The 18,203-nt window shown below is 39.8% G+C and overlaps 1 protein-coding gene across 1 annotated transcript; it reads left to right on the top strand.

Annotated features, from left to right (window-relative positions):
* The first annotated feature begins 7,690 nt into the window (after positions 1 to 7,690).
* Positions 7,691 to 18,045, top strand: chrna4b (cholinergic receptor, nicotinic, alpha 4b). The gene is made up of 6 exons (XM_063894478.1): positions 7,691 to 7,963; positions 10,524 to 10,675; positions 12,277 to 12,321; positions 12,407 to 12,516; positions 14,781 to 16,218; positions 17,106 to 18,045. The coding sequence occupies exons 1-6, from the start codon at positions 7,912 to 7,914 to the stop codon at positions 17,229 to 17,231; spliced, it is 1,923 nt and encodes a 640-aa protein (XP_063750548.1). The 5' UTR covers positions 7,691 to 7,911; the 3' UTR covers positions 17,232 to 18,045.
* Positions 18,046 to 18,203: the final 158 nt, after the last annotated feature.

Here is an 18,203-nt window from a genome sequence, read left to right as displayed (position 1 = left end):
TTGCTTTTGTAAGCATTCCAATTGGATTCCTTTTTGAATCAAAGTGGAGGAGGGGTTTTATGTCACTGGCTCTCTTTGTGGGTTCCTTGAATGAGGATTGCACTTGTTAATGACAGTCTTTCTCCCAGCATGTGTTAATAGAAGAACTAGTATGAGGGTGTAGCCACAAAAAACCCTCTGAAAGGTTTGAACAGTTTGATACCATTATTACTATTCTAGTGAGTATACTTCCCCTATATGGTTAATAAGCAGAGGGATCAACAGCACCTGCCATGACTCAACACCAAGTGGGTGTGGATGCACAGAATGAATAGTGTTGTCATGAATTCTCATCTTTAAAAGACATTGCACAAGAAGTTGACCATGCTTTTCAAACAGTTTATTTTCAGATTTAGGTTTCAGGCTTATAATAAGCTTTTATTCTGAACATTTCTTAACAATCCTTCCAAAAAATACCAGGAAAAACAGTGAACATAAGTTTTCTTTCGTTGATTAAATTGAGTTGGCAGTATATTTAAAATGTCTGACAGCACTCTGCAAACATTGGTTAGAACAATCGTGAGTTTAATATGAAGACAGTGGGTTCCATGGGAAATACTTAATCAGATACATGGCTTAAGTACTCAAAAAGGTAAAGGTGAATAAACATTGCATTGGGTGTTCCTCTTCCTAGGCGGATGAACATGTCCCTTTGGAATACCAACGATAGTGGCACACTTACAGTTTCCTGTGAGTTCCCATTTGTAATTATGCCGTGCCCCAACCATTCACACACTCACTATGATGCAAATGCATGTCATATAAAGCAATATTGCATTATTGTCAGATGCCGCCCTCCAGGGCTCAAACTACTCCCTGAGAAGTTAGATATGGTGAGTAGATAAATATTTATTTATATTTATTCCGTCTACAAACATCTCTTTTACGCAAGGTGTCCCTCTGTGTGCATTTCTACAAGAACCCTGCACTCGCTTGGAAAACACTGCAGTCAGCAAGATCATAGGGCTCAAATCTTCTGTGTATAGCAATTAAACCCTAATTGATTTTTTTTCCTACACCCACTGTGTATAAACATATGTTACTGTATAAACTTTACCAGCCTCCAGGTGCTGTTAAGTTTATTTAGTCTAATATAGATATTGAAAAAATCTCAACAAAAACACTGAAGGCCTGGTTCCAATTACAAAGCTATGAGGCAAAACTCAACCATGTCAGTAATTACAGTTAACAGGATGTTTTCTATAGAGCCAGTGGCATTGGGCTTTCCATAGATGCGCTCCACTGATTAGCTTTGTATTTATTGTGGATATGATTTTGAACCAGAAAACTATTGTTTGTCGGGGTAGGATGAAAATATTAGCTATATTCAGTGCTGTTTACAGACCGATGAGCAGGTACCAAAAATATGTTAAAGTTTACAGACAACGTTAATGACTCACAACTCACATCTAGCCTGTTTACAAGGTAATTTGTTTTGCTAAAAAAACACATATTTTTCCAAGGTTACATTTAGGCCAATGCATCTAGCCTCTTGTTGTTTCTCTGCAATTAACCCAAGCCATCTTTAACATGGCTGATCAATAAGACTTGGACTACACTATATTTATGACACCAAAGTGCAGTCTTAACATGATTTATAAACATTTTTTAAAAAGAAATATCCAAAACAGTCGGATGGGTGGTGGAGGCTGAAGGGGGATCCTTAAGTCCCAAATGGTTTTCTTTCACAAAGCTGCCATTCTTCTGTTGGGCATGCTTCAATATGTTCATGTAAAAAAACTAACTGTGCGTGTTGAATGGAAGGGCTAGGTTATTCATGGAGTCCCGAATTCTGCTCTGAGTTTTTTATTTGTTGCCGCAGGAAAACAAAACGGTATTTCAGCATCATGGCAAACAAGCCAGTTGAGTATTGGCTCATGAATATTAATTGATAATAAAATGTGCTATTTTGTGGCTTCACTTTGCTGAAATGTTACAATAATCATGCAGAATCACTGCACTGGTGTTTCCATTTTTTGAAAGCGGGTAATCTGCCACTATAAACTCAAATAATTCCTTTTTTTAATTTAAAAATAAAATGTCTTGCCGTTGAACATGTTAGTGAAAGTAGCCAAACATTTTTCTCTATAAATGTCAAATGTATAGGTCAAGATAAGCCCTCTGCCCCCCACTCATACTTCCTGATGTGGTGTCCCAACATTGACATGAAAATGTTCTGCCATAACAGTGCCTATCATTACTTTTACTAACTTGTGACATCCACTAACACCATTATAAGGTAGTTGTTATGGATCTGTGATAGCATTCTGATGATAAATGTATTAACAACTGCCAAAGAACACATGAAGACAGAGCTACTATTATCCCTAGACATATAATCATTTAGTTTTATGGCGTTTGATATTGATTTTTACTGCAATCATAATAATATTGACCTCCATTAATATAAGACTCAATGGTGAACTTTGTTGTGGTTGCAAAAGGCTGACAGATGGCATTCACCTCACAGGTGCCACAAGGGCCCCATCTTTGTTGGTACCCGTTCACCGGCCATCTCGGCTTACCCCTAAGCAGTTGGCATCTGACTTTGTCAACATTTGCCTTTGCCCACAGGCTTCAGAATAGATTCATAATCCATCTACTGCTTCGGGGTGCTGGATTCATCCAATTTTACTCCAATCCTTAAAGCAAATTTGACAAAAAGAAGACTGTGACAGCAAAGGGCTACAACACTATTATTACATAAGCGTTCTTTCAAAACATTTTTCACAGAAGTTAATTTGAAACTCCTTAAAGGAATAGTTTCAAAGGGGGGTTGTGCAGTATGATGTAATTATTAATTGTCGGCGATTTGCCTAGATAATAACCTCATACAACCCTAATTCAAACACGCTAAACAACCCCTTTTAATTTTATAGACTTAATCCAGGAAAAGCAGCCCTGATTGACTTGTGGTCTTGGCTATCCGAGTGGGCTAGGTGTTTATGCATGCATGGGATGAGTCCCTGTGTCTGTGTGGGTTTTTTGTGTGTATGCATGTTAGTGTAACAAAGAGAGCTTTGTGAGTCACTAAGGCAAAACATTGGCTGTTGAGCGGCAGCTGACCTGGTGATCTGAGACCCTGGGGCAGCTCCAGGGAGCTATCCTCACAGAGGATGGCTACAGAGGCAACACTCTGATCTGATCAATATTACAGATGCTTCACGGTTTCGGGCACATCAATAATGCTACTATTCCCATGTATGAGTCAATCCCCTTATGGTTATTGAGAGTTGTCTGATCAACATGTATATCCCTGCTAACGAGGCTACCTCGATGTAGAAGATCTATGTCGCTATCATTGTTAATGACCACAGAGTAGCGTACTGACCTGAAGCATTGAGTTGTTAGTGAAGGATATTTAGCTTGAGTTTATAAAGTCTTCAAGGACAATCATTGGCAGGTTGCAGTTGGAGTAACTCTAAGGATGGGCACTAACTCCTTTGGCTTTTTTCAAAATGGTCACATTGCTAAAAAAAAATTCTCCTTGAGGGGCCAGCATACTACATCAGAGATGCTTTTTGGATGGTCGAATAGCCCCAACCTCCAGCCTTTCAGACACTGGGTTGGCTGTGTCCGACCATTTCTGTAACTTTTTAGAGGCTGACAATCCAACACTTACTCCCACTTGGCCAGCTGTGTGGAGGTGAAAAAGAGGGCAGCATTTGAACTTTTTTCTCCAGCCCTTTTTTTTATTATTGACAAAGCTATTTCTTTAATTGTGTGTGTACAACTGAGTGCAACACTATGAATGACTCCCATGAGTGACTGTCTAAAATAATGTGCCATTTTCACCACATTTAAACGATATGGCCAAGAGCAATCCTGGGGGTCATTGTTTTGATTGCATTGTGTGGTTAATAAATGCTTTAAATTACATAGTGATGTATAAGTGTGGCTATTTATCAGCAAACATAAAATCAAATAGAACGTACTGTATCATTTAGGCCAGACCAAAGTTAAGGTATAAAATGGTCAGCTAAAACAAGACGTGTTGTCCGGCTCTATTCAATCTGATTTGACTAAGTTTCTACTCGACTGGGTTTCATTTTGAGGCATTGTTTAACTTTAAGAAATATCACCTGAAGCAAAGCTACATCAGGAAAGCTCAGGTGGGATAATTTCAAGGCCTGGCATTGATGGCAATTTCCTTTTTCCCCAAAAAGTCCCAAAACACAGTTCTTGAGTCTTCTTCAGTTATGGAATTATCCTTGAACTGATGATTATAACATTGTCTGAGTAATTCATTTTCTTTTAGCTTACCTTTGGACAGCTTAGCATAGGACTCTAGAAGCCTCTGCTTCAATTGTCCCTTTGTCCTTTAGGAATTTTCTGATATAAAATGACATACACAGACTGACGCAGCATAGGCATAGTATTTCTGGTGTGGTTACATTATATTTTGTTTTTTTACCCTCTAACATCTTTCCGTCTTGCTTTTTTTTTTGAGTAACAATGATAAGCAGAATCACGATGATTAATCTGGGTTTGGCAGGATCTCGGCTCATATCAAGCTAGAGGCTAAAGCCCAAGTGGAGTTTTCAGTGGTTGTTGTTTAATTCAAAGACGTTTTTTATTTTTTTTGTAATCTTTGAGTCTCAAGCCTGGGGTCTACCACTTTATTATAACCACCAAACTATATAGCTCTACAACAAAACCTGCTTTTCTCATATACTGTCCCTTCTCATACCGAAGAAAGATAATGCACTGTAACTATACATAATTGTAATTTTGATATGTAACCCGCATAATTGTGAGGCAGCATAAGTGTAGAGCGCTTAACAAGAACTTAACTTAATTATTGAGTAGATTTTTATATTTAAGTTCACCAAAAAGTTGTGTACTGGGTTAAAATAAATAGGGAAATGGCCTTACTTAACAGAGTAGTAGAAAATGCACAAACATAATGAAATCTCTTGTGAGATCTCTATGTTCGATATCACACAAACTGTTGTGAGGTGATATGTTGTACAAAACAATACAAGGGGTTTCTATGTTAGTGTGGGAGTGATAGCAAAAGTCAAACACATAAAGCCTCTATGTATAATTTGAACAATTAAAACTTAGGCAATCACAAGTATTGGCAATAAGTGCATACCCTTTCTGACCTGGTCTCTCAAGTTGATTAGCATGTATTATTTTGACCACGCTCAACATCTTAGTTTAGCAGGATAACATTTGTTACTTCACACGAAGCAAAAGTAGTGCCTTTAATGGAAAAGCCAGGGGATCTCGCTGTGAAATGTTGATTTGGAGGTATTTCATCGGATGAGATTGGAAAACTTTGATCTGCTCAATGTAGCATATGATCAAAGGCAATCACCGTAGTTAGAATCTTTGGCAGCCATGGATGTCTTTTCCAAAAGGCAAGCCTTGGAATGTGTTCAGTGTTCATATTGTTAATAAAAACTCTGACTAATATATTTGTTAATAACCTTTTTTATATGATAAAAATGGCAAGATGAGTCGACGACACCTACATCATAAAGTATTCAATTATAAAGGTGCCATAGAATGCATCTATCTGGTATTTTAAATTGTTCTCTGATGTCTACAAAGAAGGTATATAACTTTGGTTGATCCAAAAAATGTCCAGATGCGGTTTTACAGGCCCATTTACAACTCTATGATTTGGCCCCAGAATGAAACAAGCTGCATGTCCTTATTTGGGGGCCCATTTAAATAATTATGACGAGCTCTGCTCTGATTGGCTGGTTTACAAGCAGCAATCCATGGCTGCCTCAGAGCCCACAGAAGTAAGGGAAGTTTGCGAAATTGTGAGAGATGAACCATGGAGGCTATTGGCATCCAACCTTACATGTTTGAGCCTTTATCGGAGGAGGAAACCGATGAATTTGAAGAACAGCCAGTTGGTCGGAGATTGGGGCTGGACTCACGTGTGTGAAGTAACACATAGGGATTGTTGTAATGGTATTTGAGGTTCATGGTATGTCAGTTCAATGTACCGAACTCTCCTTATTCAACTATGCCGAGGTAAATACAGTTTTCTATTCTATGGCATCTTTAATATTATTATCAAAGATTTCTTTGTAATGCAGAATTTCAGTTTCCTGTGCTGCATTCAACACACCTGAGGCACACTGAGCCCAATCAGGACTTTAACGGTTTTACTTATTTAAGTAAATAATGGGTCAAGTGTGGTTTGGTTGTAACAATCAGCAGAGGTCAGAGTACTTGCTTGGGGTTCACAAAATCATTTCCCATATCAGGATTTTTGTTGAATTATTAAGGAAGCTGTAGAAAGAGGGTAATACAGCCACTCTGTATAGTTCCCTTTCCATCAGAATCATACACAGATGGTAGGTCTTTCTCAGCTGAAATGACCACAGAGGGAGCTTATATGTGTCCATACGTGGTTGTGTGATAAAATAAGGTTCAGTATGTGACAGCCAACGGGCTCTAATTGGCCTATATTTGAACCCTGCCCTTTACTTAAAGTGAATTTTCTATTTCCGGTGGCCCCCCTTGCTGCTGCGTTGTCCCATTTTAGAAATTCCTGCTGGACTCCTGTCAGCCATCCAACTAAATAATCGGCTATCAAATCTCTGATGGTTAAAAACGTACATCTGCGCTGTGGCGGCTCACTGGTGAGAATCTCATCATCTGTCAAGTCACTGTTACAGGATCAAGAGAGCTGTGTCTTTGATTGGGAAAAATCAATTTGTACACTGCGGGGGTTTTTCTCTGTGGGCTCATAGTTTATTGAAAAGAATCGCATCTGACAAAATATATCTCCACCAGGAGCACTTTTGTTGCACTCTCTCATATAACAGAGGCAAAAGACGTCTTCTTCCAATCTAAAGTAAACATGACTCTCGAGTCAAGGTTTTTTTTAAATGTCTTCAGTAATTCCTTTTTCCTTTGTGTTATCAAAACATGAAATTGTGGCACTGCTGGTGAAAAGTAAAAGATGTGCGACAGCAGTAAACACACCTCAAGTAAACGTACGTGTCTCAATAGATGGCCAGCCCTGGCGCTGAGCCCTGCTGACGTCTACAAGCTGTGAAGAAGACTGGCAGTGAAGCACAGAGAGGTGGCAGAGAAAGGGAAAACTCTGTCCGTGTGTAAGGCATTATGATGGGAGAAAAATTGACAGCAGGTGAGGGTCAGGGGGGTTTAAAAGAGAAAAGTAGGGGGGGGGGTAAGATAAAGGGAGGGGGGAGATAATATGCTCCTGGGAGACAGGGCAGAAAGAGAGTATCCAGAGGTCCTATGACTCACAGCACTTGTTCCAGGCTGGACTTTGATAGACATGAACACGCAGGCTGCTCTCACATACAAATATCTGGTCAGCAAAAACACACAGTTACAAACACACACAACACTGCTCATGCATACTGTATATGCTGGCCTGTGTATATATTCTCTTTTTTCCCTTACACACAAAAAAGTTCATGGGGAAAAAGTAAAGGAGAGATATAAAACTGAAACAAGGAGAAAAGCAAATAAGTGGGAGGGAAATCCAAAGAGAGAAATGAGGTGTGTGTTAGAGAGAGAGAGAGAGAGAGAGAGAGAGAGAGAAAGGGAGATGAGGTGAGGAGGCGGAGAGATGAGAGGCGAGGGAGGGAGTGATGTAGACGGGGAGGGTGGAGAAGAGAGGGAGAAGCCACATTTGGATGAAGGATTCCTGTGGAACGAGGAGGGACTTTTAAGTGTTGGATCAGGGGAACTACAGCAGTGTGGCCCTTCGTTCTGGACACTGAAGAGATGGAAGAACCGAGCGAGGTGGAGCACCAGGCCCGGTTATGAGACCCGACCATCTGGCTGTTTACCCTGATCTGAACCTACTGAAGACGGACGGATGACCCACCATCGGGAGTGAAATCCAGCAGAAGTTGGAGGGAGTTCAGTATGGATTTATACAAATGTTTGAGTGTACTTTTCCTCACTCTTCCTTCAGAAGGTAAATATTTGATTCCTCTGTCAGTTTCTTCACTTGTCTCAAACAACCTAAGGGATTAAGTGAAAATGGTTAGGGGGGGGTGCTTTATATTTGGAGAACAGGGAACTTTTACTCATCACAAATAACATTTTATTTTGATTTTGGAAAATATTGCAGTGCTCAATCCCAGATAAAGTTAAACCATTGGTGGTTGTGGTCCTGCATTTTGTTTATGCCATGAATATTTACATTGCAGCCTTGTTTCGTAAACATTCTGTTACAGTGCATTGCCAGTCAGATTACGAGATAATGTATTTTCTCTCGTTAGTTTTCGTAATGTGGTCGGTATTGATAGAGGGATGGGTCAACAGAACAATGGGCCTTTTACCGGCAGACCGTTGTTTCGAGTCACGAATGAAACTCAAATCAATGTTAATTTATTTCAATTTGAAGCAGTCAAAAATGTAACGACGATTATACGCTATATATATATCTAGTCGACAATGTATTCCCAGAAAAAGTATTTGAGAGTGCAGTTACTGAAGGTTCGGCCCCCACCCTCCCGATTCCAATGATCGTTGCACAATCCTTAGTAGAGCTCCAGTCAGTGTTGCATAAGATACCTTCTGAAAGCAATCATGAAAAACACAATCACTGACAAAGACGCACAACCTTCAGTTCACACAAACTTTGCTGTTCTCTGTAGTTTCGATTGGACGAGGAATTATAAACTGTTGCTTAGTTACTTGGGTTACAATATATTTCTCTGTTCCGGAACAGGATTCCCATCCACAGAGAATGATATTTGCTTCAAACTAAAAATGTGGCCAACTACAGAACATTTTTCTAATGAGGACAGAGTTGGCAGATCTGACAATGTAATGGCTTGGGTTTGGTGTGAACATTTCAGAAAATAAACCTAACTAGAAAAAGGATAATTGCTTGTTCTTGCAGACTTTAATTTGTTTTTCAGGGTGATTAACATCATTAGTTTTTAGTTTTTTTTATCATATGCATTATTAGACATAAAAACAGATACCAATGACAAGCATCCAATGGAAAGTCCCCATTTAGAGTAAACAATCTGGATGTTCTCACAGAAATAGAAAAATAAAGTTGAGTCATGATATGACAGAATGGAGAAACCTGAACCTCTCATCCCAGCTATCTGAGTGACCGGTACATCACAGTCGGTACCAGTGCTATTCATAGTGTCCTGTAAAGCACATTGCCCAGAAGCAAACTCATCCACCAATTGCCTACCTTCTCCTGCACACATCACCGCTCTGACCCGCACGCTGTCAAAGTCACGGCACCCTGCGAGCTCCCCTCATCTAAACCCATTAGTTGCCACGCTGCTTTAGAATCTACTGAAGCGTCCCGGTTTTATTTAATATCAGCATCATTCAACAGATAATGCTCTGGGGCTGATGGGATGAAACAAAGGTTTCTTCCATCTGGAAAAACCCAGAAACGTTTCAAGTTTAAAGGGAAGTAAATACGTGGAGTAAAGAAAGGAAAATGTATCTGTTTAATAAGATATTGATCCCATGCCTTTAGAAACAGAGGATGCCAGTTTTCAGGCAACTGAAGGACAGGCCATCAGATTTGATTGATGGCATAAATCACCGCTGTCCCTGATTTTAGGAATACAAATAGAACAACAGAGCATCTCTGACGAACATAGGTAGACACTTAGATGGATAAAGACTCTTCCTGTGCATTAGCATGACTATAGAAATATACAATACCACAATCTACACAGAAGGACAGTGAAATATGCTAGGCATAATGAACTTTCAGTGAGGCTGGTAAAATCAAATCCCAGCCTTTGATGAATTACTTTGCTATTGAATTACCCTCACAAAAGCACAATGTCCAGAATAGAAAAAATGCCTTATTGAACATGAAACAAAAGACCGGAATACAAAGAACTCTGTGATATGCTAGTTTAGGGACGCTCCTCGTTTCCTAAATTGTTCCCAGATCTTGTTATGTCATCCTCATTGTGTGTGTGTACGTGTGTGTGTGTGGGGGGGGGGGTTGAGTTGCTCAATGGCAGAGGAGAGTAAGAGGCGGTGTGGGGGGGCAATGCCGGTGAGACGTCCTGACAGATCCCTCCAACAGCACGTCTGTTCGGAGACGCACAGGATGTCCTCAGACTTGCATTCATGCTTCCGCTCTTTCCATCTCGCATTCCCCCCCCATCTCTCAGATACGGTCTCGTGTAACCATACGCCACCTGTATAATAGAGGTCACCCTCCTTTTAGATTACACTCTGTATAGTGAATTGTTCACGGTGGCAAGGATCAGCTAAATCCATTATAGACTAATGTATTGTACATTCTAGAAAATATATCCAGTATTAATGTTATGCATTTGAAATCAAGGTTTCAATTTTAGTTGGTGCAAACAAAGTCTATAGGCCCCTGTCATGATTGAGCAAAAAGGAGGGGCAATGTTGTCTGATGCATGTACAACTGCATGCAGTCTTAAGCAAAGGTATTAAATGACACATAAGGGCTGAACAAGAGGCCACAGAGCTTTGTGTGTGTTTAATCCCTTCTTTTCTCCCCTTAGTTTTTTCTCAAGTTGGACCTCGGGCTCACGCTGAGGAGCGACTTCTCCATGATTTGTTTGCAAATTACAATAAGCTGTCCCGGCCTGTGGAAAACACAACTGACACAGTGCTCGTCCACTTTGGACTGTCAATCGCCCAGCTTATTGATGTGGTGAGTAAAACCTCACAGCATTGCTAAGCACTATCAATAGTGAAAAACCGGATACCACTAATAAAGTCCATTTAAAAACATTCTATCCTTCTTTTAGTGCTATAGCCTTCATATCTGCTATGTTGTGGTCTTTTCCGAGGAAAGAATCAGAAACAAAAATACAGAAAATTACATTTTGATGTTGTAGCAGCCATGGCCAGAGGCATTATGTCTTAGGGTTGTATGTCCGTCTGTCTGAACCATTCTTATGAACGCCTTTAGGACATTTCTTGATATGTGGTACAAACGTCGACTTGGACTCAAGGATGAACAGATTTGAATGAGGTGGTCAAAATTATAGATTCCTGTGGCTACAAAACACAGTTTTGGCCACAAGTTATTATTTAAACATGGCTGATTGGCATACTGATATTTGTTTTTTCATTCATTTTTTTATTAAGCAGCTTCACAGTTCTGCCATAGGCACCATTACAACATCCACACAGAAGGCAGCTACACAAGACCAGAGCCAAAGACCTCTGATATTAGATTTCCTGCTAACGTCTCCTTGTAATCTAACTTACAAACATGAACACACATCATCTCCTGCATCTCAGCTTGTGGAACATGCCACCAAACATGCATTTTAAAAAAGTGCTCTGTTAATGCCAGTTTGCAGGGTGAATAATAATAAGCTGATCAAATGCAGCATTTTTAAAACATCATGTAAACTTACCTGCAAATATCACTTCAAAAGCTGCATGGCCTTATTAAAGTGGATTTAGTGTTATGAATGTCATGATGCAGTCGCTGCATTGCAATTGAGTAAACGATACATTTCAATTGTAGTCTTTCTGTGTCATGTTTTATATTCATTATGATTCATAATGGCAACCAGCTCAAAGCTAAGAGAGATAAATCCAAATACAGATCGTTTATCAGCGGATATGAAAACCACAACAGAAGAGATTGAATTATTTTCCCAAATTAAATTCAGTTGTCAAGTATGCTAACACTGGCAGTAACTGTTCAAATCAAGCCACCGTTGGTCTAAACAAAAACACATCTTCATTCTCTCTTGTCTACAGTCATAAATGATGGTACAGGTTTTCTGTTGACTTAGGTAACAACTGTTTTTAAACACTTAAAACTGCTTGGAGCCATGCAAAAATGGTGCAGCTTCAAGATTGATTAGGTGCGGCCTGCAGGCTTTAGTGATGATTCTCCAGGTTTTTGACACACAATTAGTTGATAGAACATGCTCCACATGCCATGAGTGTCAGCTCTTGGTGAAATTGTCTTCTCCAACAGTGGGTTCACACTGACTGCTGTGTGTTAGATGTTGCTGGGAAAAAGCTGGAGATGCCAGCAGTTGCAGCAAAGCAACAGACACAGTGCAGTGAGGGCGGTTGTGCACAAAGCACTGCATAATGTGTTTTTTCCAGTGGATTACACAACTATATGATACAAATATCTTTATAAATAGAAGTCAATGTTTGCTGATTTAGTTTTATTGAAAGATCAATATGTTCAAAGTCCTATGCGAAGATGAAGTCCAGACATACAATTTCCAATTTTAAAGAAGATAATAATAACAAAATAATGTTCTCTTCCTTTATAAGGATGAGAAGAACCAGATGATGACCACAAACGTCTGGGTCAAGCAAGTATGTAATGTTGAATGATAACACACATGATGAAGATAGATACAGCTATAAAACTACAGTAAATGATCAGAATATTTTGCTACAGGAATGGGATGATTACAAACTCCGCTGGAACCCGGAGGAATACGAAAACGTCACATCCATCCGGATTCCCTCAGAAATCATCTGGAGGCCAGACATTGTCCTCTACAACAAGTGAGGACCTGTGTCAATAGCTTGTTTTCATATACAGAAATTGTAAAAGGATTCCGGGTTCTATTATTGCTAATTATATATCAACACATGTTCGCATTTTGATGATGTAGTTCCAACAGTTGGAAAACATGAAGATTTATTTGCGGTTCCAAACTGTGTCATTTGCCAATGTTCTTAAGTAATTTAGCCAGAATAAATGTGGACAAAGTCAGCCTAAATGGATGTGGTGACAAACACTGCTTGAAACATCGCACAAAACATTACATCAGGCTAAGAATTAGACGATGAAATATAATTTGGAGGGTTTTCAAAGGACCTCAGATAAAAAGCATCCAGTGTTCGTCCCTCAGGTAGACCAGTATTTAATTCACTCTAAGGGAGAACCATGAATATGAAAAACTGTATCATTATATTCACATCACCATGCAAATATTATCCAAGGCTCAGATAGGGCAACTTCAACGTCATTGTAAGCACATTTCATATTATATAGTATATACTATATAATATTTCCAAATCCTTCTTATAAGAGGATGACTAACAAAATCAGAGGAAATATGATGCTAATTGTCAGGTTGCTATTTTTATTTTGTGCTTGTATTATGACATGTTTACATTCTTTGTTGTTCCAAAAGGTCTTTATTTCTCTCATACTGCCTGTGCTGCAGAGCCTCTTTTCACCCTCTGTCTGAAACCAGAGCCCAGTCTGCTCTGATTGGTTGAAGTAAAGAATGGAGTCCAATGGAGGCGTTTCAGGCAGGGGGGTGTGTTGTGGGGGAGAAACTCCTTCTGGAGGGAACTTTGGGATTTTAGCCTTTGCAGATCATTTACATGCATAAAAACCTATCTAACATATTACAGGAAAGGGTAAACCCCCCAAAACAGAATATGGCCTCTTTAACTATATTCAGAGAACACATTTTTAACCTTTTGCAATTAAAACATTATTCAGCTTTCTTAGACATGACAAACTAAATGTTCACAAGGAGTTGTTGATGTCTGATTTCAAAACCTACTGAATATATATGCTATACATTGACAACAACTTTCTTATATCTGATATATTGTTATGTTGGTAAAATGCTGATGTTGGTGTAGTCTTGGTCTGCTAAATGTAGGCCTTGAAACATAAATACCGCAATATTACTGTATGAACTTTATTGCATTACATTGTCAGACTACTGGCCCTTCAGTGGTCTTTTTCTAGGTCAAAACACAATTTTACATTTGGCAACAAGAACCCAGGAGGCTGGGCAGGCCTATGACTAAAACACGTACAGGCCGAACATCTCTATGTACTGAAGATATTGGCAACAATGTGGACAGATGACTAGGTTAGAAAATGAGCTGAGCAAGAAGTAATGGGTGTGCCTCAGGTGTGTAATGAGAGGGTTCTAACAAAGATGGATCAGACTACAGAGGCGGGAGAGCAGAGAGCAGGATGGGGCAGCTGTCCCCATGACCGTCTTCAGAGATTACATCCCTTGCCTCCAGAATGTTATGTTTGGCACCAAAAACACGATATTGCGCCAAATCTGGTTTTTCCTTGTATTGTTAATTGCACAGCACTGCACATCCTACAGTATGTTCAGACATGTATATTTGCATCGAGTACAAGAAGAAAAAAGAAATTACAGTACTTTATTCTGCTATTATGTTCTTCCATTATGTAAGTCTTTTTTTAAACATCATCAGGTCTGTAAAAATGTACTATTTACATGCTTTGAAGACAGAAGAAGAAACATACCCTTAATCATTCGACAGAGGGGAAATTAACATTCCACATTTGACCCATCGTAGTGTTAGGAGCTGTGGCCTGCCACATGTACAGCACCCAGGGAGCAGTGTAGGGAACGATGCTTTGCTCAGAGACACCTCGGTATCTTTCGGCCACCACCACCCTTACCCCCTTGCACAGAGGGTTATCATTTCTTATGTTAATTATTGAAATAAAAAGCTTTTTGCTTATAGTTACTGAGAGTCAAGCTTGAAATAAGTATATATTTACAGCATTATGTTTTAGGAATAATTGCATTGCTTTAATTGTTCTAAGTTGAGTGTTCACCATCTACTTAAAACAAGCTTGAGATGTTGTTGCAAATGAGAACTTTAATTTAAGTTTCAAGGGCCACTTGAGTTAATATTTAAATCCCATGAAATGTATAGCTTGAAGAACTTGGACAGAAATACAATCTTAATGAAAGTTACTGTTAATAAAGGTATATTTGAAAAAATGTTCCACTCTGCTCCCCTCTTATGTGCAGCGCTGATGGCGACTTCGCGGTAACTCACCTCACGAAGGCCCACTTGTTCCATGACGGTAGGATAAAGTGGATGCCACCGGCCATTTACAAGTCTTCGTGCAGCATAGACGTTACATTTTTCCCATTTGACCAGCAAAGCTGCAAGATGAAGTTTGGTTCGTGGACCTACGACCGCGCCAAGATTGATCTGATCAGCATGGCCAGCGATGTGGATCAGATGGACTACTGGGAAAGCGGTGAGTGGGTCATTGTCAACGCAGTGGGCAAGTACAACACCAAAAAGTACGAGTGCTGTACGGAGATCTACGCGGACATCACTTACTACTTCATCATCCGGAGGCTTCCGTTGTTCTACACCATTAACCTTATCATCCCCTGTCTTCTTATCTCATGTTTGACTGTGCTCGTTTTTTATTTGCCATCGCAATGCGGAGAGAAGATCACCTTGTGTATCTCCGTCTTACTGTCCCTAACCGTATTCCTCCTGCTGATCACAGAAATTATACCGTCCACATCACTGGTGATTCCGTTAATTGGGGAATACCTTCTTTTCACCATGGTCTTTGTCACGCTGTCCATTGTAATAACTGTCTTTGTGTTAAACGTTCATCACCGGTCGCCACAAACCCATAGCATGCCGCATTGGGTGCGGAGAGTGTTCTTGGACACGGTGCCCCGAGTCCTCTTCATGAAGCGTCCTCCGGGCACCGCCAAGCAGAACTGCAAGAAGCTCATCGAGATGATGCACCGTCCAACCACCATATCTGCAACGGGAAACTCGTTGGCCTATTGGACAGGCTTAGAGACTGGGTTTAGACAGATGAGCCAGGTAAACAATGCCCTCCCAAAGACTCCATCCGATAGTCCAAGCATCCATGTTTGCTCACCTTCCCCACCTTCTTCCCCTCTTGAGAACCACAACGGGAATGATCACCCAATGAAGGCCAAAACATTTTCCCGCCCTGGATCAGGTCAATATTCAGTTCTCTCTGAGAAACAACCCCTAAGGGTTCTCAACTCTGCCGCTTCATCTTCTTCCCAAATGTCCTTACCCCTCACTTTACCAATGTGCCCACTCCGCAGCCTATCAAGGGAAGAGATAAAAACAATGGCCCCAAATGGCCGTTCCCACAGCGCAGAGCAGATGTCTGACCAACAGAAGGAGCTTCCTCAGAAAGCTGGACATCGGTGTCGCTCCAGCAGCTTCCAGTACTGCTGTCTGCACGATGAAGGGCCAGGAATCATGGGAATCACTGGGTGGGTGAAGAAACAGCCTACCACAGATCAACCAACAGAACCCCTGAGAGTGGAGGCCACTAAAGACGTGTGTACCCAACAGCACACCATGGGTCTAACCATTTCCCCAGCCATGCAGCGGGCCATAGAGGGAGTTCAGTATGTCGCTGATCATTTAAGGGCAGAGGATGAAGATTTCTCAGTGAGTTGAAATCATCTTCATTTTAAGTAGCAATGTAAAGATATAAAGGTTTCTAAATTTGAATGTAGTGCTTATATTTTGAAAAAGAAAAGTCTTGCTTCGCTCCATAAACAATACTATTTGTAGCTTTTTATAGAAAGTGCAATCTCCTGAGCACAAGCATTAGGGCTGTCGCCAGAGATATTGGGGAAAAAAGAGGATTTAATATAAAATATCTGCAATATAGTGTGAAGTATAGACATTAAATAAGAGCACAATCTTCTGTTTGCAAGTTGTTACAAAACGTACTTAAATAACATAATTGAGAATTTCCCAGAGTCAGTGTTCATCAGAAAACTCAGTTTCCTGAGACTTTACCTCAGGTTGGCTGTTAAAACTCCTGGTTTGACAATGTAAAAAGTTACATAACTCACCTTTTTATTTCTTTGAAATGCATATCAGTTAAAACAGATTCTGATAAGGAAACAGCAAAGCAGAAAAATGTCTTTGTGTATACAGTTCTGATTCAATGTTGAAGGCTGTTTATGTAAATTGGGGAAAAGATCAGAAATGTCTACAATTATTCCAAACGTTAAAAAGAGGGTATTGTATTCATTGACACCAACCATTGTCAGCAATACAATGCGATGTCTTTATCTAGCCAGAGAACCCCCATCTTTGGAACAATGGGACCTCTCTAATTTGACCTTGAATTTTTCAGCAGGAGACAAGCCAAAATTGACTGACATTTAGGAGATAGGTGCCACCATAATGAAAAAATCAGCCATTCGAGAGAAATCAATCAAGGGTGAAAACTGACATCTGGTAAAAAAAAAAAAAAGAGAGAGAGATGGTGTGGTGTGAAGATTGAAATGTCCCCTCTCTGCTGTGTCTCTTTCCTCTGCTAGGTGAAAGAGGACTGGAAGTATGTGGCCATGGTCATTGACAGGATATTCCTCTGGATGTTTGTACTGGTGTGTATACTGGGATCTGTTGGACTCTTCCTTCCTCCTTGGCTGGCTGGAATGATCTAGAATCTCCCCATTGAAGGACAGAGCGGCAATAAACACTGACTGTCTTGTATAAAAAAAAGATGGTTCATCATTAATCTTTTCATTTTTTCAAAATAACTACTATTCCTACTTCTCTGTCTTGTCCGGGTTTATCAAAAGGTTACTCATGCAGTAACGAGTTGAAATATCTTTTATTGATTCCAGTGGGGCATATATATTATTTATGAGGTCAAAAGGCCAACAGTGAAAAATATCCTTTCACCACTCATTTTGACATTGAGCTGTATAGCTCATGCTGTCACCATAAAGGAATTTTTTTTTGAAGAAGAATAGAGATTGAACCATTTATAACTGCAGAAAAAACAAAGACTCAGGAAAAATATTTTATTACTTTCTGAGAACGTAAGATGTTCATAAAACTGTATATGGTTTGGTTTGAATCTACAATAACATTCCTACTTTCAATGATATAGTATCCTAACAATATTCATAAAATATATCCGATTCAGAGCAGCCTGATTTGGCAGAATTTGGTGAACAATCTTTGAAGAAGTTGTGTGTGTGTTCAGGTGTGATGCTTTTTTTTGCAGTGGTCACAGTTTAGGTAAACCCACATGCAGCTCTCTGATTCTCTAATCCCAGCAATTATGTTAAACTCATCTATTCAATATTCCTTTTGTCACCACCGCAGCATTTTGGTGTTAACAGCAAGGGATTTAAAGTCAATCTCTCCAGTCATGCAAATAAACCTTCCTCCCCTCAACCCTGGCCACCTATTTCCTACTTCAATTGCTTGATAAATTAGTAAAACAGGAGTGGTGAATATCAATAAATAACTGCCACATTATTTTGGGAGATATTTGTATTTATTATCTTGATTAAAGATAACCAGCCCCTACACTGCATTTGACACCGTGTTCAATGAAATCAGATCTGACAGGAAATCAAATGGCTTTAAAAGTGCTGAACATGAAGAAGTGGCCATTGAAGCGC

The sequence above is a fragment of the Eleginops maclovinus genome, chromosome 1 (assembly GCF_036324505.1).
Source record: "Eleginops maclovinus isolate JMC-PN-2008 ecotype Puerto Natales chromosome 1, JC_Emac_rtc_rv5, whole genome shotgun sequence".
In the NCBI taxonomy this organism is placed as follows: Eukaryota; Metazoa; Chordata; class Actinopteri; order Perciformes; family Eleginopidae; genus Eleginops; species Eleginops maclovinus.
The sequence above is the reverse complement of the archived record's forward strand: the minus strand, read 5'-3'. Positions and strand labels throughout refer to the sequence as shown.